This window comes from Pithys albifrons, chromosome 23 (assembly GCF_047495875.1).
Source record: "Pithys albifrons albifrons isolate INPA30051 chromosome 23, PitAlb_v1, whole genome shotgun sequence".
In the NCBI taxonomy this organism is placed as follows: Eukaryota; Metazoa; Chordata; class Aves; order Passeriformes; family Thamnophilidae; genus Pithys; species Pithys albifrons.
Genome location: NC_092480.1, coordinates 2,348,292 through 2,374,060, shown reverse-complemented (window position 1 = coordinate 2,374,060; position 25,769 = coordinate 2,348,292). Strand labels below are relative to the sequence as shown.

Sequence of the window (25,769 nt, the reverse complement as noted above, 5' to 3'; positions counted from 1 at the left end):
TAAATGAAGTCCTACCCAGATGGCTTTGCAGGTAAAGGCAGGTATTGACATATTCTACCTGCAATGGCCACATCAGGCTGACCCCCCACTGGACAGGAGAGAGCACAAAACCCACCAAGACATTATTCTGCTCCCCTAAAGAGCAAAATGTTGTCATGTAAGACCCAACACCATAGGAAAACAGGTTCTTTCCTTGTTCATTGCCAACAAGGCTGATCACACACTGATCCCTCTAAGGGCACCTGTGAGGCACCCACAGCTCTGCACAGACTGCATGTTGTTTGCTGTATCACATGTCACGGATTTTTGGGCAGTTTTTATTGTGTTACCTCTTTTTTTCCTTTATGCCACTGAAAAATGGTGCAGTGGATTGCCTGAGCCACAAGGCAATTCTCAGCCCAGTGCTCTCTAAAGCCTGGCACCCAGACTCATAGCAAAGCAGGAAAACACAACCTACAGGTGTGTGCAGCAGGTACAGGGAGAGTGACCTGGTTTCTGAGGTCTCTAACTGCTGGCTGGTGTCTGCCTCCCATGGTGGGACAGGCAGGATCCTTGTGGTTCTGTGGACATCCAGGCAGATCCCATCAAACATGCACCTTCCCCAGATTCCACATCCTATCCAAGGTGCATCTTCCCAGATTCCCAATCCCATCCAATATGCACCTTCCCCAGATTCCAGATCCCATCCACTGTGCATCTTCCCAGATTCCTGATCCCATCCAATATGCACCTTCCCCAGATTCCAGATCCCATCCAGTATGTACCTTCCAGGGACCTCAACACAACAGATGGAGCAGGGAGGTTGTGGGACAGGCTTATCTTTAATGAGAGCAATACAGAAGTGCAGGAGGTTGTGGAATGAGCACAGCACTAAAGCAGCCCACCCTGGCATGGAGCAGGAGGGATCTCCAGGCAAAACCTGCATGTTGGTGGAGTCACAGCCTGCAGAGTTCCCACCTCACTTGCGGGCCCGCGCGGGTGCCAGCCGGCTGTACTGCCCATCATCCCGCTCTCCGAGGGGCTGGCAGGGAAAAAAGGGGAGATGAAACCATGTCTGTCCAGTCCTCTCCTTGCCAGGCCTTTGGCAAATGACCCTCCCCACACACAGAGCTTAACCCAGAGAGTAAGAGCTCAGTTTGCTCATCCTCAGGGTCATTCAGGGGAGGCAGCTGCCCCAGCAGAGAACAACCTGCAGAGTGTCTCAGTGCCTCCAGGCACTGAGTATCCCCCAGCAGTCCTGCCCTCATGGCAGCACGGAGCCCACACCACACTCAGGTGTGCTACAACACTCACCTGGTAGAGCTGGTCATTGGCAATCAGGTTCTGCCTGTCTGAAGCTAAACAGAGAGAGAAGGTGCTCAGGGATCAGGGGGGCCATGGGCAGCGTGGTGGCTTTGCAAACAAACCCAAGCTGCCACCTGGGTGCCACACAGCAGCTGCTGGAGATGCCCAGGCTCTGTTGTCGCCTCACCTCGTGACAGGCGTCCCCTGTCGTGGCCGGTGACGCAGTACACGGCCATTGCCAGCAGCACCGTGGCCATCACATCCGCCATCACGATCCCCGAGATGGTGGCAGCGTCCACCTCGATGCAGTTCTGGCACACTGGAAGCCCACAAGGACACAGACACTGAAAGCAGGACCATGTCCGGCACCCTGTGCCTTGGCTCCTGGGGCCGGTCTTGAGTCCAGAGTGCTCAGCCAGCTCTGCCAGTCCAGGCAGGCTCCAGCCCCAGGTTAAGAGAGGCCAGGGATGAGAGTTTGGCTTGTTGTGTCACCCAGAGCAGTGGTACAACCTGCCACGTGTCCCCCAGCACTCAGTGCAGGGCCAGAGAGTGGCCAGCAACGAGGCAAGTCACAAGCACTAACTGGGGCTGCAGAGCTCTCATGGTACACCAGATGCAGGGGAATCTGCAGCTTATCTGCAGCAAACTGACAGAGCAGCCCACAGACTCTGGGAAATCAGTTGTTCCCTCAAAACTTTGCTTGGGTGAAAACTCCAGGCAGTTCTGGCTCTAGAAACCAGGTGTACAAGACTTACTGCGATAGTGCACCTGGAGCTTTCTCTTTTTGCCTCCTGTTTCACACGTGTAGAGGCCTCTGGGATCATCATAAACTCCACTCAACTCCAGCTGAGGTGTGTCTCCAACAGGAATCCCATCTTTCATCCATGAGACTGAACCTTGTTGGGCTGTTCCACACTGCAAGAACACTTTCCCACTGGATTCTTTCACGGTTATTTTATTTTCTGTGAAAAAAACCCCAACAAGATTACAAAGAGCTTCAATGCTGAGTTATCAACTCTCACAGTGGGGCAGAACTCAGAGCTCCGTCATGGAGATGAAGAATCATGTCAGGTTGTCCCTGAGCAGCAGAAAGGCCACCACAGACAAAAACGTCTGGAGAAAGCAGACTCTGCCATTACAAGGCAGGGTTGAACTATCACAGGGAGCAGCAGACACAGCTTCACGCTGTCACAGCAATGGTCTAGGGCAGGTAGAGCTGGCAGTGATCCCACCCTCACTGCACCAATTCCCTTTTCTCCAGGGACATTTGGAACCTCACATCCAGGTGGAAAACCCCACCAAGGCACAGGGCTCTTTCCCAGCACCCTCCCAGCACCCCAGACACCGGGAGCAACATGGGAGCACCTCCAGGGACCACGGCAAATGTCCCCCTGACCCAAGACCCAGGGACTCACCTTGGTTACCCCAGCTGGGCATGGCCAGGCTGGCAAGCAGAGCCCAGACAGCCAGGGCCCTTCCCCTCCACATGGCACAGAGCTGGTGGTGGTTCTGTCCCCTGTTCAGAGAACTCCTCACCACAACACACCACCCGCCCCAGAGCTGCGTCAGGTGCCGGATGCAGGGGCTGGAGCTGCTGCTGGGGATGGCTGGGGTGTTCTCAGCCTGCTCCTCACCCCAAACCAGCCTGTCCCTCACCCCAAACTAGCCTGCCCCATGGCAGGGCAGCTGGGGCTGAGGTGGGGATACAGTAATACCAACACAGGGACCCCTCAAGAAAATGGATTTTATCTCCAGCATCCACTGGCCCCCCCAACAGTTTTCACTGGGTGTCTTCCAAGCCATAGATCTCCAGCATCCACTGGTGCCTCCCAGACTATTGAACCCCAGCACCCACTGGTATGCCCACCAGATATAAACCTCCAGCAGCCACTGGTTCCCCAGCACCCACTGGTGTCCCCCCAGCTATTGAACCGCAGAACACACTGGTATCCCAGATACAAACCTCCAGCATCCACTGGTCCCCCCCACAGCAGTCACACACCTCCAGTTTTCACTGGTGTCCCCCAATCCATAGATCTCCAGTACCCACTGGTGTCCCCCAAACTATTGAACCCCAGCATCTATTGGTGTCCCCCAGACTACAGAACCCCAGCATCCACTGGTTTCCCCCCCCAAATTTAAACCTCCAGCATCCACTGGTCCCCCAGCACCCACTGGTGTCCCTCCAGCTATAGAACTCCAGCATCTACTGGTGTCCCCAAAACTACTGAACCCCAGCACCTACTGGTGTCTCCCCAGATATAAACCTCCAGCATCTACTGGTCCCCCAGCATCCACTGGTGTCCTCCCATGCTATAGAACCCCATCACTCACTGGTGTCTCCCCATCCACAGACCCGCTCAGCACCCTGGGAGCCCCCCAGCACCCACTGCCCCGTGTCCCCCCAGCCCCGCAGGTGTGTCCGGGCACAGTCTCGAACCCGCGGCCCCTGGGTTCAGCTTCGCGGCGCGGCGTGTCCCTGTCGGCCGCCGTAGTGGCGCTGGCGCGGCCATGGCGGCGCGGGCGGGCTCGCTGGTGGCGGCCGTGCTGGCGCACTCGGGCCGCCTCGACAAGGAGGACCTGGGCAGCCGCGTCCGCCGCCTCTCCCGCCGCGTCGAGGAGCTCAAGGCACGGCTGCGGACGGGGCGGGGACGCGGGGGGCGTAGGGAGATACGGGGAGTGGGGCCGGCGGAGCCGGGCCGGGTCGGGGTGCCCAGCGCTGGGTCATCCTGGAGTGTCCAGCCTGGTCCGGACTGAGGTGTCCAGCGTGGGGTGTCCAGCCCTGGGTCGTCCTGGGGTGTCCAGCGTGAGGTGTCCAGCCCTGGGTCATCCTGAGTGTCCAGCGTTGGGTGTCCAGATTGGGATGTCCAGCCCCGGGTCGTTGTGGGGTGTCGGGAGTGGGGTGTCCAGCGCTGGATCATCCTGAGTGTCCAGCCTGGTCCAGACTGGGATGTCCAGCTCGGGGTCATCCTGGGGTGTCTAGCCTGGTCTGGACTGGGATGTTCAGCCCTGGTTCATTCCAGGATGCCCAGCCCTGGTCCATTCCAGGGGTTCCCAGCTGTGGTTCATCCCAAGGTGTCCAGCCCTGGTTCATCTCGAGGTTCCAGCCATGGTTCATTTCAGGATGCCCAGCCCTGGTTCATCCCAGGGTTTCCCAGCCCTGTTGGGGTCCCTGCCCCAGGAGGTGACACTGTCTCTGTCTGTCCTCAGGGGGAAGTCTGCAACATGATTAACAAGAAGTACAGCGAGTTCCTGCCCAGCATGCAGAGTGCAGAGGAGCTGGTGGCACAGGTGGACGGACTGTCCAGCAACATCGACCTACTCAGGGTGGACATTGAGAACAAGGTGACTCCTGCAGGGTGCTGGGAGGTTCCACCCACTGTCACCCCAAATCTGCAGCCCCCACCCCATCGTGGGGTGTAGCAAAGGGACTGAGGGGAGGAGGTCACAGCCCCAGGGCTGCCAGAGCTCAAGGGGTGTTTGGACAACACTTTCAGGCATGTGGTGGGATTTTGGGGTGGATGGCAGGGCCAGGAGTTGGACTGGATGATCCTTGTGAGTCCCTTCCCACTCAGGATGTTCCATCATTCTGTGACAGACCCTGAGTGATGTCACCCCTAAGGAATGCCCTGAGGTGACACGGGGGTGTGTGACAGCAGGGTGTAGGTTCAGAGCTGTCATTAAGGGATTGTCTTCTTGTTGTGCAGGTGGGAAGTGTGTCACAGTGTCCTCCAGAGAGAAGGACCAGCCCTGGCTGGTGCAGGGGCTGTGACACACAAACTGACCAGCTCCTTGTTGGTCCCACAGTGGTTTAGGGCAGAGCAGGAACTCAAATCATACCTGTGCACATCAGCTGAAGTTCTAAGGAGAACATGAGCAGCTCCTGCAGGTCGGATTCCAGCCCCACACTCTCATTATTGCCTCTTTGATGTCCCAGCATCTGGAGTTCTGCAGTGGTGGTCACTGAGAATGAACTTTTGACTCAGTTCAAGCATTATTCAATTTTAATGACTGTGCTAAAGGAACACTGAAGTCATTTTGACTGCATTTTAAGACTGGATTTCCTTACAGTGCCTTTAAAAAACCTGTAATCTGGTAGGAACTAGAGGATCTGTAAGGGCCCTTCAAACTAACCATTCTATAACTCTTATTTATTTAAAGAAAAGTCAGTCTGTAAGTGTTTGTAATGCTTAAAAGGCATAAAATGGTTGGGGACTTTTTCCTCCTCACCACATTATCCTGGTAACAGAAATACTTTAAACCTCATGTTTTAAGAGGAAATGTGCCTGATAAAAATTGCTGTCAGTGAACTGAAGTTTTGCCATTTTAGGTCCAGCGAGACCTGAACGTGGCTGTTGCTGAATTCACTGAGTTGAAGCAGCAGCTGGAGCGAGACACGCTGGTCCTGAGTGTCCTGAAAAAGCTGCAGGAGGTGAGGAAGGGAGGGGCAGCTTCAAACCATGCTCCTCACTCTGAGACATTGTTCTGGGCTTTTTTGAATGTCTGGAACTCCCCTGTCTCTCAGTGTGTTGTTAAAAATTGAAGTTTCACAGCAGAGCTGTTACATCTGTCACACCTGAATCTGTCTGACTGTTGCAGTTTGATAGAGCTGTTAAAGAGCACAAGACTGCGTTGAGGGAAAGGAAATACATTGCAGCAGCTCAGCAACTGGAAAAGGTACTGATGGCTTCTTCATGACTTCCCCTGGGTGGTTTTGCTTAGCAGGGACAGCACTCAGCAGTGTTTTGTGTCTGATCTCTCCCACCAGGCACGGAGCAGCCTCAGGAATCTGGAATCCCGCAAGGGCTTTGAGCTGAAGATCCTGAGAGCTCTTGGCACGGAGCTCACAGTGCAGACACAGAACATGCTCTGCCACCTCGGGGAGGAGTGGCAGAAGCTCATTGTGTGGCAGCTCCCTCCTTCCAAAGGTGATTTGTTTCACTTTTTGCTTCACTGTTTGAAATTACTGTTTTCAGGCACTGATAGGATAAGAAATACAGTAAAACTGTTGGACAAAGGTGGTTTGAGCTCTTTGTGAAAAGGGAGAGCGTTGCTTTAGCTGCCACCTGAGGGCTGCAGGAGCTTCTCCTGTCCCATTCTGACAGAGATGGTGGTTCTTTGTATTTAGAAAGCAGCCTGGAGGCAGTGGTGCACTCAGAGCTGCGCTTGCACATGGTGCCATCCAAGGAGGAGGAGGTTGCTGGCCCACCTGTGGTGTCTGTGCTCCAGGCCTTGGCTGTCCTGGGAGAGCTGCACACCAGGCTGAAAACTTTTGGTAAGACACACCAGGCAAACAGAGCCCCAGTAGCCCATGTGGGCAGAGTTTCAGGGTTGGGGATGGATAGTGAGATCCACGTCGCTCCGGCAGTACACTGGAACTGAAGTCAATGCTGTCATTTTTATTAATAGGAAATTATTTTCCTATTATTTACCTGGAATTATTTATCCTTTCCTGAGAACCCCAGTAGCCCATGTGGGCAGAGTTTCAGGGTTGGGGATGGATAGTGAGATCCACGTTGCTCCGGCAGTACATTGGAACTGAAGTCAATGCTGTCATTTTTATTAATAGGAAATTATTTTCCTATTATTTACCTGGAATTATTTATCCTTTCCTGACAGTTCAGTATGCTCTTAGTCTGTTTCTGTGTGGTTTCATAGTCTGATACTTAAAGAGTTTTGCCTGATTAGCTGTTTTCTGATACAGCTGATCTAGAGAGTGTTTCTTCCACTTCATGCAGAGTCTCTACATCCAAAATAGTCAGGGTTGGACCTCACTGGAGCAAACTGCCTGCCCTCTGCTGTTGGGAAACATATTTTTTTCATTTCCTCAGGCCAGTTGCTGCTGAAATACATCCTCAAGCCACTGATTTCATACCCATCTCTGCAGCCACTCACTGAGGAACAGCCAGACATGTTCATCCTGAGGTTTAAATCCGAGGAGCCCACCTTGGATCAGTCCTCTCCTATGGAGGTTTTTCACAAGATCAAGCTTATTTTTGAAGCTCTCCACAAATACCTGCTAAGTAGGTAGTTCCTCCCTTTTGTAGCTAGTCTGTGTTCAGTTCCTTGTTCATGTAATTGGAGCAGAAGCTGCTGAAATATCTGGTTGTTAAAGAAAAAGAAAGAGGAAAGCCTTTTGAGCTGGTGAAGGGTCTGGTCCAGGAAACAGCTGTGCTGAAATCCATTTGTGTTCCCTGGAATGCAGATGTGCCTCTGGAGCAGCCTGGGGAGGACAGGAAGGATGGCAGAGTCACACTGGCAGAGCTGCTGGGTGAGCTGATCTGGGAAGAGCTCTCCAACTGCCTCGTTCAGAACTGCCTGGTGAATTCCATCCCAACCAACAGCAGCAAACTGGAGCAGTATGCAGAGGTGGGTCTCAAAACAATCCCTCAGGAGGTGCCAGATGGCCAGTTTGAGCACAATGCCCCAGGTAATCCTGTGTTAGTGCCTTTTAAACCCTGTTTTCATCCCTTGCTTTCAGCTGAGAGGAAGTTCATCCAAATTTTAGTTTGATTTGATTTTAGGAAGCTGTATTAATGTAGAATACATGTCTGCTCTTCTCAGGTGATTAAATCCACAGAGGAATTTGAGAAAGCCTTAAAGAACATGCAGTTTTTGAAAGGAGACACGACTGACTTGCTGAAATACGCCCGGAACGTCAACTCTCACTTTGCCAGCAAAAAGTGCCAGGATGTGATTGCAGCAGCCAGAAACCTGATGACCTCAGAAATCCACAACACTGTAAAGGTGATGCAATACACAAGTTTTTCTATGTGGAAAAATGGGTGTTGGGGAAGGATTGTCTAGAACTGTCAAGTTGTTTTTTTGAGGAGCACTCAGGATTATTTGGGGGTCTTGACAAATAACAAATTCTAAGCATTTTTAATAGTTCTGCAGTCTTGTGTTTATCTTGGGTCTTAACTCTCTGTCATTCAATGCTTTACTGTCTTGCACAGCCTCCTGTCTGTGGGTTCTAAATTCCATTATATTTCTCTCTTGTCTTCCCTTAGATCACACCTGATTCCTGTGTAGCCCTACCACAGCTTCCTGATCCTGGCTCAGGGGACCACTTGAAAAAGCAGAAACCCTCTAACCTTGTGCATAATGGCACAGTAAATTTGGAGAATGAGACCAAACTGAGCCAGCACACCTTCTCCCTGCCCACCTGCCGCATCAGCTCCTCCGTGGAGCAGCTCATGGAGCTGGTTTATCAGACACTCCTGGAGGCCTCAGTCAGCACAGACCAGTGGTAGGAATTGTTTGTCAGTGTGTCAGAAGCTCATTGCCTCTAGCAACACCAAGCATCTGTTAACTCAGATTAAAAGAACTTTTAATAATAGAATATACTTAAAAATGAGAATTAGTGATTAAAGTTGCTCCCATTTTGGCTGGAGGATTCAACCCTAGGGTTGTACAGGAGGCTGGTACATTTGATAACTCTGCAGTACACAGGTTAAACAGCCTTCTGGGATTAGGTTTTCAGGGAACATTCAGGTGCACTGCTTTGTATTTTAGCTATTAAAGCAGGGTAGGCAGGGTAAACTCCCCAGTGTACACAACATAGTTCATGGCTTCTGGGGAGAAATGCTACTGCAGTGTTTACTTCACTGCTTTATCCCACCTTAGCTCTCAGTTTTTTAGAAGCATCAAACCCATCTCTTCTCTCCAAACCAAATGATAAGTGTTGGCACCCATTGTGAGCAGAGTTCTTGCTGTCTTTGTGCTGGTGAAAGCAAAGACCTCCAGCTCTACAGCTGGCAGGGCTCTTGGGAGAAAACAGCTACTCTGGGGACCCACATAAAGTCTGCTTTAAAGAACAGAAACAACAGCCCTGGAGCAAGAGAGTTGCCCAGGTAACCAGCTGCCCTTCAGTGGCAGAGAGAGGGCTGAGTGTTTGTGCACACCTGGTGGGGAAGAGACACTGTCCCCTTTGTTCCTGGGGTTTCAGATGTCTCCCTTCTGCCATGAGGGCAGAAGCTTTTCCACACTGAACTTACAAGGTCACCACAACCTTTGTGAGTTTTCCAGAACACTGACATGGCTGTAATTCATCCTGACAATCCACTCTTTGTGACAGTGCCTCAGTGCTAATAAAACCTTGTTTTGGAGAAGGCTGAGGGTCACCTGTGAGCATGACATTAATTCCAGTGACAAGCTGACCTGAACTTTTTCCCCTGTAGCTGTGTGCAGCTCTTCTACTCCGTGAGGAGAATCTTCCAGCTGTTCTATGAAGTGGTGCCAACATACCACAAGTAAGTGTGTCTGTGTGTGTTTCCCAGGGCCTGCTTTGAGAGGGAATAACACTACTGCAACACTCCCACCTGTCCACTGCAGCCAGAGATTACCAAGGGCTTCCTCCAGCAGCAAAAAGCTACTCCTAATCTGTTACTAAATCCTACCTGTGCAAAGGAGGTGCTTGAGGGTTTCTGAGTTGCCAGTCTTATGAGCAATGGAATGGTTGAAGTTCTTACACAGTTGTATTTGTTTCCAGCCACATAACTTTGACTCCAGGTCTGATGCACAGATTTTTATGATGTTTTTCCTGCCAAAAAAAGCAGCAGTGAAGACTGAAGGGGCACAATCCCATCAGAGAACACTGGGGTGTTTCTGACAGAACTTCTCTCCCTTTTCCTCAACATACCTTTGCTGTAACAAAGTATATTTCTGTTTGAAAGCCCATTGCTAGAAAAAGTGTGGATATAACACATGGTTCAAATGCCTCATTTCAAACTCCTTTCTTGTAAGATCCTTTGAGGATGTGACAGATTAAATGTTTTTATTCTGACCAATGTCAGTCAGGCCTTGCCCATTTCCTGCAACACCTGCAGTGAGTTTCTCTAGGGAAAGCATGACTATTTTTTTAACAGATTAATTGATAAATCCATTTCTTTCTTCTCTCTTCCTCCTTCCTGGGGCAGGGAGAGCCTGCAGAAGTTCCCCCAGCTGGCAGCCATCCACCACAACAACTGCATGTACCTGGCTCACCACCTGCTCACCCTGGGCCACCAGTTCCGCTACTGCACCGCCAACATCCTGAGCAACGAGGCAGCCTCCTTTGTGGACCTGGTGCCTGCCTTCAGGAGACTGGGTAACTTCACCTGCAGTCTTGAAATACACTGGTGGATCACATGGAAATCAGTCCTGGCAGTTGGTGCTGAATGGTTTCATGTAGGTGTGGCTGTTGGCTCACTGTGAGCAGTCCATTATTATTTTCTGGACAGGTGACAACAACATTTTCTGAATTGGGAAGTTTTGGCTCTTTTAGACTCAATTCTTTTCCAGCACATAATTCCAAGTACATTCCAGTACCCAGTACAGTGCTGTAGCACTGCATTTTAGGATCTGCTGCTCTGTCCTTTGATGTTTTCTTCAGCTTATTTTATGGAAACAAATTCAGAGGAAAGTTTGTGGGAGCTCACAGGAGTCACCCACAGTTAATTCTGCTGCTCAAAAGTGTTGCAGCAATGCAAGCTGCACAAGAGCTTACTGGTTAAATGGGCTCTGTGAGACTGTTTAGGGACTGGAAATTTGATGGAAAATAAAACACTGTGGCAAGTTCATTATTCAGCAGTGACAGGCATAAATAGGCAGAGCAAATTTAGTAATTGCTTGATTATTTCTCTCTGCTTGCTTTTGCTCCTAAAGGGATGGAGTGTTTCAAGGCCCAGATGCGAGTGCAGAAGGGGGAAATCCTGGAAAGGCTCTCAAGTGCCAGGAATTTTTCTAATATGGATGATGAGGAAAATTTCCGTGCAGCAAACAAAGCCATAAGGCAGGTAAGGAAGGCAGTCAAAGCCAGACATCCCTTTGCAAGGAAGGTCCAGAGAGTCGTGAAGAGTTTCAGCAGAGTGGAACTCTTAAACCAACTATTTTCTGACATAATGGTTTGGGTTTTTTAATCCTGAGCTGTGTCTTTAGCAGGATATTTCATTGCCTTTTGCTGTTTTCAGTCTGATTTCTGACCATATGTGGTCACCTTATCACTTGGTGCCTTTCTAATGTTCTTTTTGATAACACAGAGGTAACACAGAGCTGTTAATTCCAGGTCTTGCATCAGTTGAAGAGACTGGGCCAGGTCTGGCAAGATGTCTTTCCAGTGACTGTGTACTGCAAGGCCATGGGGACCCTACTGAACACAGCCATGGCAGAGATTGTCACCAGGATTGTTGCCCTGGAGGTACCTGCTGGGGTGGATGTGCCAGCCCTGGGGTGGTGGGGACAGTTGGCATTTGTGACCTCTGGGAGTCCATCCCAAGATCAGATTTCAGGGGAACAGTTATATTTCACAGAAATTATAATTGTGTGTCCATGGGAAATGTTCACAATACCAATTTTTCATTTCACTTTGCATTCCAAAACCAAATCTCCCCACTCTCCACTGTTACATATTTTCTCAACTCCAGGATATCTCTGCAGAAGATGCAGACAGACTGTACTCACTCTGTAGGATCATGGTGGAGGAGGGACCCCAAGTTTTCACCCCTCTACCTGAAGAAGACAAAAACAAGAAGTATCAAGAGGAAGTTCCAATTTATGTGCAGAAGTGGATGACATTCAAAGAGCTGATGATCATCTTGCAAGCCAACCTCCAGGAAATAGTGGATCAGTAGGTGTTTTCCTTTCTTCCTTCTTGGTTGGTCCTCAGGAGCAGGGAAGTGTCTGACACCAGCAGGGCCTGTTCAGAGGACAGGCAGTCACTGCTGCTGAGGATCAGGCAGGGTGGTTTTGTCTGGGTGTTCAGAGTCCATTTCAAGCTTGCTCACAATTTCCTGCAGCTGAAAGAAAAGGCACAGTGGTGAAACCCAAGTGCTATAAGAGAGCCAACCACAGACTGTTGGTGCATCCCCTTGGCTTCTTCAAGTTCAGGAGTATCTCACAGGGAGCAGCCTGGCACTTCCCCTGTTGCTGTTGCACCCGAGTGGCCTCTGCCTTTTTAGGACGCTGTTTCTTGCTGCTTTATACCTTGCAAGGGGGATTCATCTGAATGACCCTCAAGGATTTGTACTTCTGTTAACTTCAGCTGGCAGGAGTTGTGAGCAGCTCCCTCACAGCTCCCTCCTCAGCTGGCTCTGGAGGGCAAGAAAACACCCAGTTCTCAGCAGGTTAAACCAGAAAGGCACCAGCCACAGGGAGAGCACAGAGGGAGGGCAGCTCCTTCCCTGGGCCTCTGGAACTGTGTTTTTCACCAAAGGTTCCCAACTCCACTTCTCCCTGGGCATAAACCTCTTTTTTGTGTTCTTAAGGAGCTGAATGGGAATTTTGCAGACAGGCTTATTTAGGAGAAGGTAAGGCCACTGAGTGCAGAAATCACCTGTTGCTTTGTATGCCTGGCAATTCTGGACTCAGGCTGCACACATGCTTAGGGTAATGACCACTGGAAATGTCCTCAGAGGACTTGTTTTAGTGTACCATTTCTGGGCAGTTTGGTCAGATAGAGCTCTTTCTCTCCCATGCAGGTGGGCAGATGGGAAGGGCCCTCTGGCAGCTGAATTCTCAGCAGCTGAAGTGAAGAGTCTGATCCGAGCCTTGTTCCAGAACACAGAGAGGAGAGCAGCAGCACTGGCCAAAATCAAGTAACTCCACGTTTACACCTGCACCTTGCATCTTCTGATAAAGCAAGAGCAAACTGAGACTTTCAACTATTTTCTTGATTTCACCATTTTTATTTCTACTGGTATAAAAAAGATTAGAATTGGGTAAGTGCTTTCTGGAGCTTGGCTGGGGGAGAAAAGGAACATTTCCTGGTGTCTGAGGGCAGAGAGTGTGGTCTGGGAGTCTGGGACCAGAAAAAGCACAGGTGAGGAAAGGACACTGACTGTCAGGTAGAGCAATTTGGGCTTGAAATTTTGGGAGTTCTGCCCAAATCCAGGTTTTCCTTTGTGAACTGGTGTGTGTACAGTCCTGGTGAAGAAGAGATGCTTCTGCTGATGGTTGCTGATTCCCATTCTCTAGGATTTCATCTTCCTGTTCAGTCCAGCATAGGAAAATAAATCAAACCTTGTATCCAGCACCTCTGTGAGCACAGGCAGACAAACCTCCCATGTGAGGGGCTGTGTAACCTCATCTCATACTGGCCTCAGGGTCCTGGAGAGGATTTTTATTGCTCAATGGTGACTCTCATCTATGCAGTTCTACATCAGGGGGCCTGTAGCCCCTCTGTGTCTTACCTCTTCTGTCCCTGCAAGTTACTCATGATACCCACAGACTCTGAGAGCTATTGATGCCCTCCCAGGAATGCTGAAGTGCCAAACGTAGCTCTTTCCCACCTCAGGATTCTCTGAGGAACAGACCTCAAGAGAGCAACAGTTTAGGGGGGGATGTGAGGAAAGGTGATCCTGTGCAGAGTGAACTGTTGGTGAAGACACAGGGTTTTGCACAAGTAGCAAAATTCTCTTTGTTTCTCCTGGAAAATATCTTAAAACTGACTTAGAATTTTTCAGTCTCGCTTTATGAACTGTAGAAGCCAGTTCAGCTCCTTCCTTTACATTTTTGTTGGGTGTGAACTGGCAAGCTCTGGTGTCTTTCTGGTGTTATATTTTCTGTCCTTTAAGAATGTGGGAATGCAGCAGGGAAGGGAAATCCTGAAGCAGAATCTGACTGCCACTTAAACTCACCTTTTTCTTTTCTTCCCCTCCAAGTGATTTACTCAAAGGCTGAGAGTGTTTCCCTTACACTGACATCTCATATGATCCCCTGTCCCTTTTACACACAGCAATCAAAAAAACACCTCTTTTGAAAAAACAGCATTTGTCCCATGTTTATTGTTCACAGAAATGTAATTTGCTATTTTCTTTAATAAACTATTTATACTGAGCATGTTTGGGATTCTGTTCAGGTTACAAGTGACGGGATGAATCAGCCCCAGACTGTTCTCCACTTATTACGTGGAAGGGGCAAAGTGTAGCTCTGTGAAGTCTCTCCTTGCCTTATTTCTAGTGGATCTATTTAAATAAAAAAGAAAACACAAAACGAAATCAGTACCATAAAAGAGGTTGTCCCAGAGGCTCAAGGGGAATGATGGAAGGAGTTCAATAGGATGCTGGCCCTGGGATTTGTCTGTGAAAAATGCTGTGGGACAGGCTGGGCACGCACCTGGGCTTACCTCAGTGACCTGGTGAATCCAGGGCAGGAGCTGAGCCACATTGGTGTAGACCCCGGAGTGGTTGGGCTCAGCACAGCCCTGGCCCCAGCTCACGATGCCCACCAAGCGCCACGTGGATCCATCCCAGCACACCAGGGGGCCCCCACTGTCCCCCTGTGGGGCAGAGCCAGGGCTGAGGGAGCTGCTCTGCCCCATGGGCAGATCTGGCAGATCACAGAATCACCGCATGGTTTGGGTTGGAAGAACCTTAGAGCCCATCCCACTCCCCCCCTGCCATGGGCAGGGACACCTTTCACTATCCCAGGTTGCTCCAAGCCCCATCCAACCTGACTTTGGACACTTCCAGGGATGGCACATCCAAAATTCTGGGCAACCTGTTCCAGTGCCTCACCAAGGACCTCATCAGGCTGGCATCTCCCACCCAGCTTTGTTCCAAGAAGCTGGAAGGAGGATCCAGGTGCACCCCCAGCACTCCCCACTGCTCCGAGCTCTTACCTGGCACGCATCCACCTGCCCCCAGGGGTACCCAGCACACAACATCCTGGCAGTGAGCTCCCCTGAGTACATGCACGAGCTGTTGCACCTCTTGGTCCCGATCAGGGGCACCAGGGCTTCCTTCAGCGTCCCTGCCACCTGTGCTGGGGATGGGGAAAGAGGAGCCAAGGGTGAAACAAGGTCTGCAGGGAGCAATGGGGAGCGCAGGGCACTGTCTGGGCAAGGCAGAGATGGGGAGATGGAACTGCTTTATGGGATTAGATACAGCCAGGCTGATGGGTGTGGGGAGCAAGGGCAAGGTCTCCAGGCAGTGCTGAGGGACAGGAGCAGGATGGGAGCTCACCTTGATCAGGGGTTGTGTAGCCCCAGCCAGAGACCCAGCACTGCGTGCCCTGGAGGAGGTCCTGGTGGGAGGGCAGCAGGCACACGGCACGGATGGCATCTGGGGAGAAGGTGACAGGGAAAGGGCCAGGGCAGTGGGGACAGCTTGGTCAGGAGCAGCCAGGGAAGGGCTGCAGAGCCCCCAGCCTGGCTCAGAGATGTAAAAAGCTCTGAGTATTCTTCAAGAGACTCAAGGCCAGGCTGGATGGAGCTCTGAGCAGGCCAGTCTAGTGGGAGGTGTCCCTGCCCATGGCAGGGGTTGGAACAAGATGATCTGTAAGGTCCCTTCTAGCCCAGGCCATTCAGTGGTTCTGTAAGTAACTGCTCTGAAGGGGCAGGTTCAGAAGAGGCTGGTTTTGGGACAGCTTTTCATTGTGGGACAGGACAGACAGTTACACAGAAGGACACGACAGCACCTTACCTGAGAAATTGAGGGGGACTCGGAGCTTCATCAGGGCAATGTCGTAGTCGAGGCTGTTGTCGTTGTAGAGCGGGTGGTGAATGATCTCCTGCACTGGCACCCCAGCCTCCTGCCTGAGGGAGCCGTGGGTGATGGACCCTGCAAACACCAGCCAGGCAGAGGCCTGGAGCCTCCTGGAGCTGAGAGAACACCCAACACTGAGCAGAGGGCAGCAAGCACTGGGACCTGGGGGAGCAGAAGGGTGGGCACAGGGAGCACGGAGGTACCTGTGCACACAGTGAGCTGCCGTGAGGATCCACTCCTGTGCCAGCACAGAGCCCCCACAGCGGTGCTGGGAGCCCTGGCACACACTGACCTGCCAGGGCCAGCGCCCAGGGGGCACATCTGCCCCTCCAACAACCCTCACAGTCCCGACGGGCAGCCCACACTCTGCAAGGCACAGGTTAGAAGAGACTCCACACCCTTACTGCAGGGCCAGGAGAACAAGTGGAATGGGGGAAAAGAAACTGCTGGATCCAGGCAGAGATCCTGGGCAAACAGGAGAGGAGGGAATTGCTCACCTGAGCATTTCAGAGCCACGATTCGACCAGATCCACAGCTGATCCTGTGCAGGAGTAAACAGCAGGAATAAATCCTCGTGGTCAGGATAAACAGCAACCAAAATCTCTGGGGCACTGAGGAGCTCCAGGGAGGCCTCAGCAGCTTCCAAAGGGGCTGTTTACTGCACAGCACCTGCACAGCTTGCTATGCTCTTAAGCCTGAAAAAAGGCTTCAACAAACTGCTTCCCTCAGAGCAGCTCTTACCTGACCTGCCACAAATCTTCCAGGCTGCCGTCCTGGTGGGGTCTCACCTGAAGGAACTGCTGCTCACCACTCACCCTGACATCAGTCAGGTTCACTCCTTTCTGATGGGTCATTCTGCAGAAACAACAGGAGTTGTCCCAGGAAGAGGATCAGGAACGTGACCCTGCCATGGGAGCAACGCTCTGCAGTCCTGCAGCTCTGGCAGCTGCTCTTGGCAGGGAGGATCTTCTGGAGCAGGTCCCCGTGTCATCCATGGCCAGGGGTTCCACCTGCATTCCCCAGGGAGCTGTGTGACCTGGCACTGCTGCCCTGGCAAACCCCCAACCTTCAACCTCCTGCTTCTGCCAAGATCGTCCCCCTTAGAGAAGGGCAAACAGGGGCCAAAGCAGCTGCCTGTGCTGTGCCCACCTGAGGTACCCGAGCTGCTCGCACAGCTGGGTGCCCAGGGAATGATTCCAGCCCTCGTGGCACACCAGGAGCCAGCCAGGATGTCCTTCCAGCTGAGCTTCCAGCAGGGAGCTTGCCATGTTTATCCTGAAAGACACTAAAACCATTCCATCAAAGCCCCCTCCTTCGCAGTGCTCTCTGCAGGGTCAGGGACAGATAAAGTAAGAAAAAACCCACCCAAAGCCCCAGAAAAGAAACATTGGAGGAATTAGGAACTATAAATGAACACAGTCAGGGGGTGGTCACAGGCAAAGGAGCCCTGCAAGAGTTGCCTTTGCTGTGGGACCCCTTTGTTCAACGAAGCTGCAATTCTGGGGGAAGAAACAGGACTTAGAAAAATAGCAAAACAACAGTAGGACACAGCTAGTGGGTCAGCAGAAGTTACTTATTTTTAAAGAGTCTCCTCTCTGTTCTCTCTGGGCTTGGCAGGCACTGTTCTGTACGTTGCTCCCCTCTGCCCACCCTCTTTGGCAGGAGGCAAAGACACAAACCTGTGCTGGGAGCGCCCCGGACCACGGGCTCTTCCTCCTCCCTGTCACCACACGCTGGGATCGCATCCAGTCCCTGCAGCTCGGGGGAGCCCTGCTCTGGCTGAGCCTCCTGCAGGTGTTTCACTTCAGGAAACAGAGAAGGGAGTGGAGATGGACTCACACAGCCTGGGCAGCACCCAGGGTGCACGATACAGGAGACAATTCTGCACTGCCACTGGAAGAGGGGAGTGAACCTCACTGGCACCACAACAACCAGCAGCAGAGCCTTCACCAGCCACGTCTCTCCATTCCAAGCCACAGCTGACGGACCAAGGAGCTCCCATCACCACCCCCTCCAGTGCTGCCACCCCAGACTCGCTCAGTGTGGCCGCAGGACACTGACCCAGGAGCCACGTCCCAGCCGCCGTCCCCGCCAGCAGCCCAGCGACCCCAAGCAGCAGGAACAGCCTCCTGAGGGTGCAGACAGTCCCAAAAGATGCCTCAGCAGGATCTTTAAAAGAGGGACAGAGGATCAGTGTGGTTTGCCCGTCTCACAGCTCTCCCAAGCCTCTGGTGAAGCCCTTGGGTTGCTGTGCAGCAGTTTCTGGGGCTCGTTGCTCCTCCGCTGCAAGGCCAGGAGGAGCTGAGCTAAGCCTGTGGATTCTGTGAGAGGTCCAGACCCCCAGCACCCTCCCCATTGCCGAAGGCCATGAACAGCTCACCCATGTGTCCCAGAGAGGGCTGTGCCCCCTGTGCTCCCCTCCTTGGCTCAGCTGCCACGCTCCTGGGGCTGTGCACGGCATCCTCCAGATGGTTGGGGTTGTCAGGAAGGCGCTCAGGCAAGTCTGGGCTCTGGGGAGAGGAGCAGAGTCCTGGGAGCAGAGCAGTAACAAAGACTGGGTGTGGTGGAAGGGGACAAGCTCTGGAGTCCCTCCTCACCATGGCAGCAGGAGCAGAGCTGTGGGAGCAGAGCACACAGATCTCCAGTGACCCAGCTCAGGTTCCCCCGCCCGCATGCGCAGCGGCCACACTCAGGGGTCTCCTTGTTCCAAAATGCCCCTTCTCCTACTGACAGGGCCCTCGCAGGGGTGGAGAGGATTGTTCAGCTGCCCCCACCCCACCCCTCCATCCCCCTGCTCCCAGGAGCTGCCCAGGCTGGGGAGCCCCAAGGGAACGCTCCCATCCCTCACTGAGCAAGATCAGCAGCTGTTGAGCTCCCTCAGCTCTCAAACCCACCTCCCACCTGCTTTCCCCCTTTACCCCCTCCATTACCTGCCATATGAGAAGCCCCAAGTGCTGCTGAGGTGCTGTTGGTGTGAGGGGGGGCTGCAGCTCCAGTCAGCCCTGCTGGCTTTGAGCACCTTGGGGATCAAAACATCCTCAGCTGGCAAAAGATCAGGAAAGAGCCTGGAGCCGCTTTTTATCACCCCCACATCTCCAGCCAAGCACCTGCCAGCTGTGACATGTAAAGGACAACTCTGCTGCCCACAAGCTGCATTAGGGATGTGCTGGTGAGGGCTGGTGGGGCCCCATCACTCAGCAAGATCCCCCCCACCCCGTGTGCCCACAGACCCCAGGGAAACAGCCCCACCTCCCCAGAGGGGTTTTCCCTGCAGCCTTTGAGTGTAGCACACCAAGAGCAGCAAAGGTCAGGCAGCGGCTCTCAGCTCAGCTTCTCATTTTCCATCTAATTCCTTGTTGCTGAAAGATGCCGACACCCCACGGGAGGGGAAGAGTTTCTAACCCCGTGCTGGGTACTGGCTGGGCCTTGTTGGGGCAGGAGATGCTTTTCTTGCCAGTGCAGAGCTCCCGTGGAACAGAAATCGCTTGTGCTGCTGCATCCCCTGACCCAGGGGGTGCTCCAGCACAGTTGTCACACCGGAGGTGGTGCCACATCCCCAGAAACAAAAGCAGCAACAGACTGAAAGAGCTGTCTCATGAAAGAGAGACCTGTCTTATTTACATACTTCTCCACCCTCAAAAGATACAGCTGATGGCTTGTTGCTCAAAATACCAATGAATTTTTAATGTTATTTAAGCAAGGAAACTCCTATGAATGTTTCATGACCTGTCCTGCAGGTTCACGCTGTCCATGAACAGCACCAGGTGTGTTGTGGCACAAACCCACCCTGTGCTGGGCAGATGGTGTGAAAACAGGGGAGTTGGGGTTGGTTTGGATTTTTTTCTCCAGGCCTCCCATCTCGTTTAGTGTTCAGGCCAGAAAGCAACAGCCAAGGCTGCAAATACCCCCCAAATCACAACCTGGCTCAGTGACTGGCCCTTCCCTGGCCATGGCTGTGCTGGACCAGGGGCACTGGAGCATCTCCTCAGCCTGAGGAGGACTCTAGATGGTGCTGGAGCACCAGTGGGAAAGGAGAGAACAGCCAAGCACTGAAACCAGCCTGAGCATCCTTTGCTGTTCTGGACACAGAGGAGAGGAAGGACTCACCCAGGTCAGGTCATCTCCTCTCAGCATCCCACACCCTGAGGCTGTCAGAAAACCAACCTTTGCAAAAGTCAAATGAAGATTCAAAGGTTAATTGAAGATGGGAGCACAGCCAGCAAAAAAAATCCACCTTGACTGCAACAACACTGTGAGCAGGGATCAGTCCATGCAGGGGGAATGATAAACCAGAGTAGATTCCAAAGGGATACACCAGGAACAGTTAAAAAATAAAGACTCATCACTCAGCCCATGCTGCCTCTCTGCTCTGAGTCATGTTCCTTCTTCCTTTTAAAACTCATTAAAGAAAGATCAATATTTCTACCTATCCTGCTTGCCTGCAATAAGAAATGAGAGAGTTTTCCAAATTAAACATTGACACATGGATGGAAAAGGGAGGAAGGGGAGCAGCAACAAAGCTTTTCTGTCCCAGTTTCCATCATTTTTTCCATGGTTCTGCAGAAAAATGAAGCAAAAGAGAAGCAACAGCGATGCCAGACCTTGAGAGCTGCTGAAATGCCCACACTACAGGGATACCTGGCATGTGGCAGAGATGCTGTGAAGCATAAGACATTCCCTTTGTCATTTTTTTAACTTATTCCCATTGGAACAGCCTCCCCTTTCCCACTGGGAGCAGCGAGCAGAGCACAGCTGTGGAGCAACCAGCCAGATGTTGTCTCAGTGCCTGAACCCCAGAGCTGGCAAGGTCAGGGCTGTGCACAGCAGCGTGAGGAGCTGCTCTGGGACATGAGGCACTTTGGCCTTGGGCTCTAACAAGCACAAATTGTCTCCAGTTCTTCTGCTGAGATTAGCAAGAAGGAGTCAATAATTGGCACATAAAACTGTGTATTCAACACCTCGCCCTGATGCTGTTCTCCAAACTCCCAATTACAAGATTTCAAAGCAGCTTTAACAGCTTTTACTGAGTTTCACCTACTTTAACTCTCTGTTTTAGCCTCTGCTGATTGCTCCATCCTTTCCCACAAAAGCTGAGTTCTTCCTCAGGGATGTTTTACAAGAGCATTTAGTGACAGGACAAGGGGTAATAGTTTCAAACTGACAGAGAGGAGGTTTGGATTGGATATTGGGAAAAAATTCATCCTTGTGAGGGTGGGCAGGCTCTGGCACAGGGTGCCCAGAGAAGCTGTGGCTGCCCCATCCCTGGAAGGGTCCAAGGCCAGGTTGGAAGGGCCTTGGAGCAACCTGGGATAGTGGAAGGTGTCCCTGCCCATGGCAGGGGTGGCACTGGATCATCTGTAAGGTCCCTTCCAACCCAAATCATTCCAGGATTCTTTAATTTAGCCAGAGAGACCCTAAATTTCCAAAACAGTATTAGGGGGAGGGAAAACCCCCAAGTTTCACTTATCAGATTTAAAGCATCTCTTGTTGCTGCTTTTGTCTCAAGGAGAGGTTTTAAACCCTTCTTGCACTCTCTGAGTGCTCCCATCACACCCCAAGATGCCCATGTCCCCCTTGGGACCCCCAAACCCTTCCCAGGACCCCCAAAATCCCCCCCCCGCCCCCCCAAAATGCCCATCTCCCCTCTGGGACCCCAATCCCCCCCACTCACTGAAGACCCCTAAAACTCCCTCCCAGGACCCCCAAAATCCCTTCCTGGGACCCCAAAACCCTCCCCTGGGACCCCCAAAATCCCTTTCAGGACCCCAAAATCCCACCTGGGACCCCCAAAACTTTCTCTCTGAGCCCCCAAAATCCCCCCCTGGATCCCCAAAACCACCCCTGGAACCCCCAAAATCCCCTCTGGGACCCCCAAATCTCCCGACTGTCACAGCTGGACAGCCCTGGGGGGAGCAAACAGTAGTTCAGGTGTAATTAGGGCTGGGAGCTCCCAGCAATACTGGCTGCATTCCACACCTCAGGCTGCCTCCAAGGCCAGGTCTCTGCTCCTCACCTGGTGCCAAGAGAGCTTTCTTTTGGAAAAAAAACAGCTTGTGAGCTCCAGTTCTGTGCTCTGAGGGACACCCAGTGTTTAAGTTCCTCCATACTGAAGTTGCAGACCAGCAGTGCAAAGCCCTGGGAGACTGAAAACCTTCTGTGCTCACCCCAGAGGAATTCAAGGAGAGAAGACCCAATAAAAGCAGCCAAGTAAATGTGGAGCAAGGCAGGATTTATTGGGGGCAGGACAAGCACAGTCAGTCTCATTCTCCAGTCTGCTGAAGCAAAAGGTTCTGCAACAACTGGGGGCAGAAAGGGGCAATAAGTGAGAAATGACCATCGATTTAATTCAGCAGCTGCAGTTCACAGGTTCTCCTGTCTGTTCCACCTCTTGGACCAGTTCCTTCCTTACCTCATTTCTTCTTCCTCCCCTTCACCTCCTATCTAATAAAAGTGCCTCTCTGTGAGATAAGGCAGCTGCTGGAAGGCTGTAATGAGAGAAATGGCCAAAAGCAACAGCCTAAAACCCTGCCTGGTCCTGGTAACCCTCTGCCAAATCTCGTCAGGGGTGATGAATCCTGGATTGTGTTTTCCCAGAAGTGATGCTGTGGTCAAAATAAAGAAAAAATATTTTAAAAATTAATAATAAGCCCCCAAACAGCCTCCCACACTGCCCCACCTCAGGCAGGGGGATGCAGTGACATGAAGGAAGGGAGTTTATGGGTTCATTTGCCTGATGCATCTCCCACTGCAGCACAGAGGCACATGCAGAGCAGAACCCATCCACAGCCCTGTTCCAGCCTCTTTCCAGAGGCAATTTGCTGTGTAATGATTATGGAGTTGAGAAGGCAATTTCAGGAAAACTAGTTTCTCTCTAGAAGGAATTGAATAGAGGAACTATTATAACCTGATGCACTAATTTATTCAAAAAGCAGCTGGCACCACGTGAGGCAGGCAGGGACAATTTAGAGGCAATTCTCTGCAGACTGTTCCAGCCTCCCCAGCTCCAGGGCAGGGCACAAGCCCTGCCTCAAACACTGCAGGATCCAGAGGCTCTTGCTCCACACAAGCCAGGACTTCTTAAGGAAAGGGTGACAATTCCCAGGTCCTGTGAGTTCCCTCACATGTCCCCGTGTCTGAGGCTTCACTCATGGCTGTCACTTCCTTCAGACACCTTGTGCTTCCCAGGTGAAAACAGACACCCTGCTGGATAGAAGGCAAAAGGCCAGAGAGGGAACTGAAGCCTGGAAAAGCACTATCACAGCACAGAAACACAACGAGCCACTCAGTTCTGCAGCAGTTTGCTCACCTCTTGCTTCAGAGGAGCAGAGAGAGATGTCCTGGCTCCTGTGCATGCTGTGGCTCTGGTGGGAAACTCTCAGAACTAACCTTGAACAGGGCATTTTCATTCCCTGCACCTTCCAGCTCATGCCTGCCGTGCTCAGAGATGACTGTAAGTTATTTGATGCTCATGTGTTTGTGCTTCTGCAGAGGACAGACAGTCAGAAAAGGGCTGGGCCCTGGATTCTCATCCATCACCTCATAAATGAAGAATTTGAGGATGGGGGATGAAGTGTTTTCATTGTCTGCATCATGTTCCAGCACAAGCCTCTCCTGAGGGATTTCTCCTCAGAGACAAGTCAGAGAAGAGGAATTGTTAAGGAGCAATTAATATTATGCTCCTTTATGGCCATTTCCAAACACAGGTCATTTTGTCACTTTGTCATCTGACTCTTTGCCCTTGCAAATTGCTGAGGACCAAAATCCCAGGAAGAGAAAAGGGAAAGGCCTTCAGGAGACAGGGTGGCACTCACTGTGCCCACACACCCTGCCTGAAAGCCCAGCTTGGTGCAGCTCCAGGGAAATGGCCCTGGGGTGCCTGTTGGCAGCAGGACAGCACTGGGAGCAGTTTGCCACTGCAGATGGCACAGAGGGAGGAGCAGAGACAGGCTGTGCCCTGGGCTGGCCTCACATCCCAGCCCAGACAGGCAGCCTGCCATGTGGGCTGTGAGATATGGCAGCAACTTGCCCTCCCCTGCAGCCCAGATGAAGTCACAGTGATGTCATGGTGGGTGAAGGGCTGCCAGGTCCTGCCAGTGCAGCACAGCATCACCCTGTGCCTGCAGCAGGGGGGCTGAACCTGCTCTGCCCAACCCTTTCCCTCGCCAGAAACAAAAGAACAAACAGAAAACATCCCATCTCTGAAGTTCTCAGCAATTTCTGAGACACAGCCTGGCCTGAGGCACAGCAGGGAAAAATACAGGTAATCCTTACATTAATCCTTACATTAATCCTTACATTAATCCTTACATTAATCCTTACATTCTGCCCTGCCAAGAAGGCTGAAGAGAACCCAGATGTGTGAGAGTCCCTGTGTGCCTTCCCCCTGCAGGAAGCTCTGCAGCCTGAACCAATCCAGCAGTGAGGGATCCTCCTGACCTGCAGAGCCCTCAGCCTGCTGGCACAGAGCTCCCACCTCACCAGCTTCTCCCCTCCCCGAGGGCACTGGAGAGTCAGGGGGCAGACAGATGTTCCTCAGAGCCCGCAGTTCCAGCAGATGCTTTTCCTGAACCTCTGCCCCTGTTCTTTTCCTGCCCCTGCTCTGTTCTGGGGATGTTCCTCCCAGGATTTCATCCCAGCTGTTGAACAGACACATTAGCAAAGCAGGTGCTGGTTGTGATTTCCTCTAGAAATAGCTCTCTAATGTAGCCTAATTAGGAAAATGAACATTCCTAAGGAAGCCAATGGGCTTCCCAAAGGCAGGCTGTGCCCACCTCACCCTCCACAGCAGTCCAAGGCCAGTGGTGCTCCTGCCTGCACCTGCAGGACAGCCTTCCCTGCCCCAAAATCACTCTCTGCTCTGCTCCCAGAAGGTCCCTGAAGTCCACACCAGGAGCAGCAGAGTTTTCCATTTCTGGTTCTTTCTCAAGATCAAGAAGCATTGCATTTGGAGAACCTTTCTGCATCCTTTACTTCCCAGGGGACACATCCTTGGCAGGGCTTTGGGTCTATAAGGTAGAAAATCGAGTAGCAATCAAGGTCCTGCCAGAAAGTTATCCACCTGCGAAGATGTACAGGTCTCTGGGCTGCCATTAGAGCCTGCTAAACACCCAATAAAATTAACTCTGTGCACTCAGGGGGAGCCTCTGCTTTCTCTGCACAGTTAACCTGCCAACATTCCTTGGAAATCTGTCATTGTTCAGCTCAGCACCTTCTCACTCAATGAGAAAAAGGTGCATCCAGGAGAAGGTGGATGTTCCTGCCAGCCTTGCCTGCAAGACAGTGGAGTGAGAGGCTACTAAACCCAACTGCCTTCTTAGCAACAGAAATAAATGTTTCCCCAGCCAGCAGCATCATTTTTTCTGTACTCACTTCCTTGTTGTATCCTCAGAATTCCTGTCCTCTCCTCCATGACAGGGCACAAAGTCATGGCCAGAGCTGTTAACCAAAAGCACCAGGCTCTAAGCTCACTCACACAGCCTCATTATGAGTCCTAATTAAATAATTACACATTTTCATTCACTGTAATCACAGCCCCTACTTATGTAAATAAATATGCTGACAGCAATTACAAAATTATTAAACTCTATTACAAAATATAGATTCAGTTAAAGAGAAAAACACATCAGAGAGGTCCAATCCTCGCCCCTGGACCAGTCTGCTTTGCCTTGTCCCCTCACACTCTGACATCTCATGGCAAACCAGGGGTCCCCTGCACACCCTGACACCTCATTTAGCACCAGGGAACCCCTTCCCACCTGGAATTCATCTGCATTTCTCCAGGCTACAAAGTGAAACACCTCTAATGCATCCAGACGTGGAATTAACTCTCCTTATGCCAACATTTGCCAGTGCCAGGCCCAGCAGCAACACTCCAAGAAAGTATATTTAGGAGAGTAAAATTCCAAAATAACCTTTCCTTCACCTTTCTTATTTGTTTCCTCCCATACATTCATGTGAGGTTGTTACTCAGCAATTTAAAACAGTGGCCTTGATGCCTCCCCCAAGGATCACCTAAAGCTCAAA

General features: G+C 51.7%; 3 protein-coding genes across 3 annotated transcripts; 1 reads left to right on the top strand and 2 right to left on the bottom strand.

The window, feature by feature from the left end:
* Nucleotides 1-802: 802 nt before the first annotated feature.
* Nucleotides 803-2,877, bottom strand: CD3D (CD3 delta subunit of T-cell receptor complex). Its single transcript, XM_071576199.1, has 5 exons — nt 2,700-2,877; nt 2,040-2,246; nt 1,472-1,603; nt 1,294-1,337; nt 803-1,021 (listed from the first exon to the last, which is right to left on the bottom strand). The coding sequence occupies exons 1-5, from the start codon at nt 2,770-2,772 to the stop codon at nt 959-961; spliced, it is 519 nt and encodes a 172-aa protein (XP_071432300.1). The 5' UTR covers nt 2,773-2,877; the 3' UTR covers nt 803-958.
* Nucleotides 2,878-3,779: 902 nt separating this feature from the next.
* ZW10 (zw10 kinetochore protein) lies at nt 3,780-14,097 on the top strand. Its single transcript, XM_071576336.1, has 16 exons — nt 3,780-3,912; nt 4,495-4,629; nt 5,615-5,716; nt 5,884-5,961; nt 6,053-6,212; nt 6,413-6,559; nt 7,116-7,307; nt 7,490-7,653; nt 7,849-8,031; nt 8,295-8,533; nt 9,465-9,536; nt 10,203-10,372; nt 10,930-11,060; nt 11,330-11,461; nt 11,688-11,890; nt 12,741-14,097. The coding sequence occupies exons 1-16, from the start codon at nt 3,796-3,798 to the stop codon at nt 12,859-12,861; spliced, it is 2,346 nt and encodes a 781-aa protein (XP_071432437.1). The 5' UTR covers nt 3,780-3,795; the 3' UTR covers nt 12,862-14,097.
* On the bottom strand, nt 13,592-18,130 carry TMPRSS5 (transmembrane serine protease 5). Its single transcript, XM_071576059.1, has 12 exons — nt 18,094-18,130; nt 17,808-17,915; nt 17,426-17,548; nt 16,896-16,992; nt 16,488-16,601; nt 16,244-16,287; nt 15,950-16,112; nt 15,684-15,856; nt 15,225-15,323; nt 14,882-15,024; nt 14,387-14,539; nt 13,592-13,633 (listed from the first exon to the last, which is right to left on the bottom strand). Exons 1-12 carry the CDS (start codon nt 18,128-18,130, stop codon nt 13,592-13,594), a joined length of 1,296 nt encoding a protein of 431 aa, XP_071432160.1.
* Between the last annotated feature and the right edge of the window lie 7,639 nt (nt 18,131-25,769).

What these genes read in the sequence shown, in the direction of transcription:
- CD3D (XM_071576199.1), bottom strand. Translation starts at nt 2,772, where the DNA reads ATGTGGAGGGGAAGGGCCCTGGCTGTCTGGGCTCTGCTTGCCAGCCTG. An exon ending in GCCCAGCTGGGGTAACCAAG is followed by an intron (nt 2,247 to 2,699) that starts GTGAGTCCCTGG and finishes TTTTTTTCACAG; the next exon opens with AAAATAAAATAACCGTGAAA. An exon ending in GCTCCAGGTGCACTATCGCA is followed by an intron (nt 1,604 to 2,039) that starts GTAAGTCTTGTA and finishes GTGGGCTTCCAG; the next exon opens with TGTGCCAGAACTGCATCGAG.
- ZW10 (XM_071576336.1), top strand. Translation starts at nt 3,796, where the DNA reads ATGGCGGCGCGGGCGGGCTCGCTGGTGGCGGCCGTGCTGGCGCACTCG. An exon ending in TCCTGAAAAAGCTGCAGGAG is followed by an intron (nt 5,717 to 5,883) that starts GTGAGGAAGGGA and finishes TGACTGTTGCAG; the next exon opens with TTTGATAGAGCTGTTAAAGA. An exon ending in GCAGCTCCCTCCTTCCAAAG is followed by an intron (nt 6,213 to 6,412) that starts GTGATTTGTTTC and finishes CTTTGTATTTAG; the next exon opens with AAAGCAGCCTGGAGGCAGTG.
- TMPRSS5 (XM_071576059.1), bottom strand. Translation starts at nt 18,130, where the DNA reads ATGGGTGAGCTGTTCATGGCCTTCGGCAATGGGGAGG. An exon ending in GGCCTTCGGCAATGGGGAGG is followed by an intron (nt 17,916 to 18,093) that starts GTGCTGGGGGTC and finishes CCTCTTTTAAAG; the next exon opens with ATCCTGCTGAGGCATCTTTT. An exon ending in CTACACAACCCCTGATCAAG is followed by an intron (nt 15,025 to 15,224) that starts GTGAGCTCCCAT and finishes CCCCATCCCCAG; the next exon opens with CACAGGTGGCAGGGACGCTG.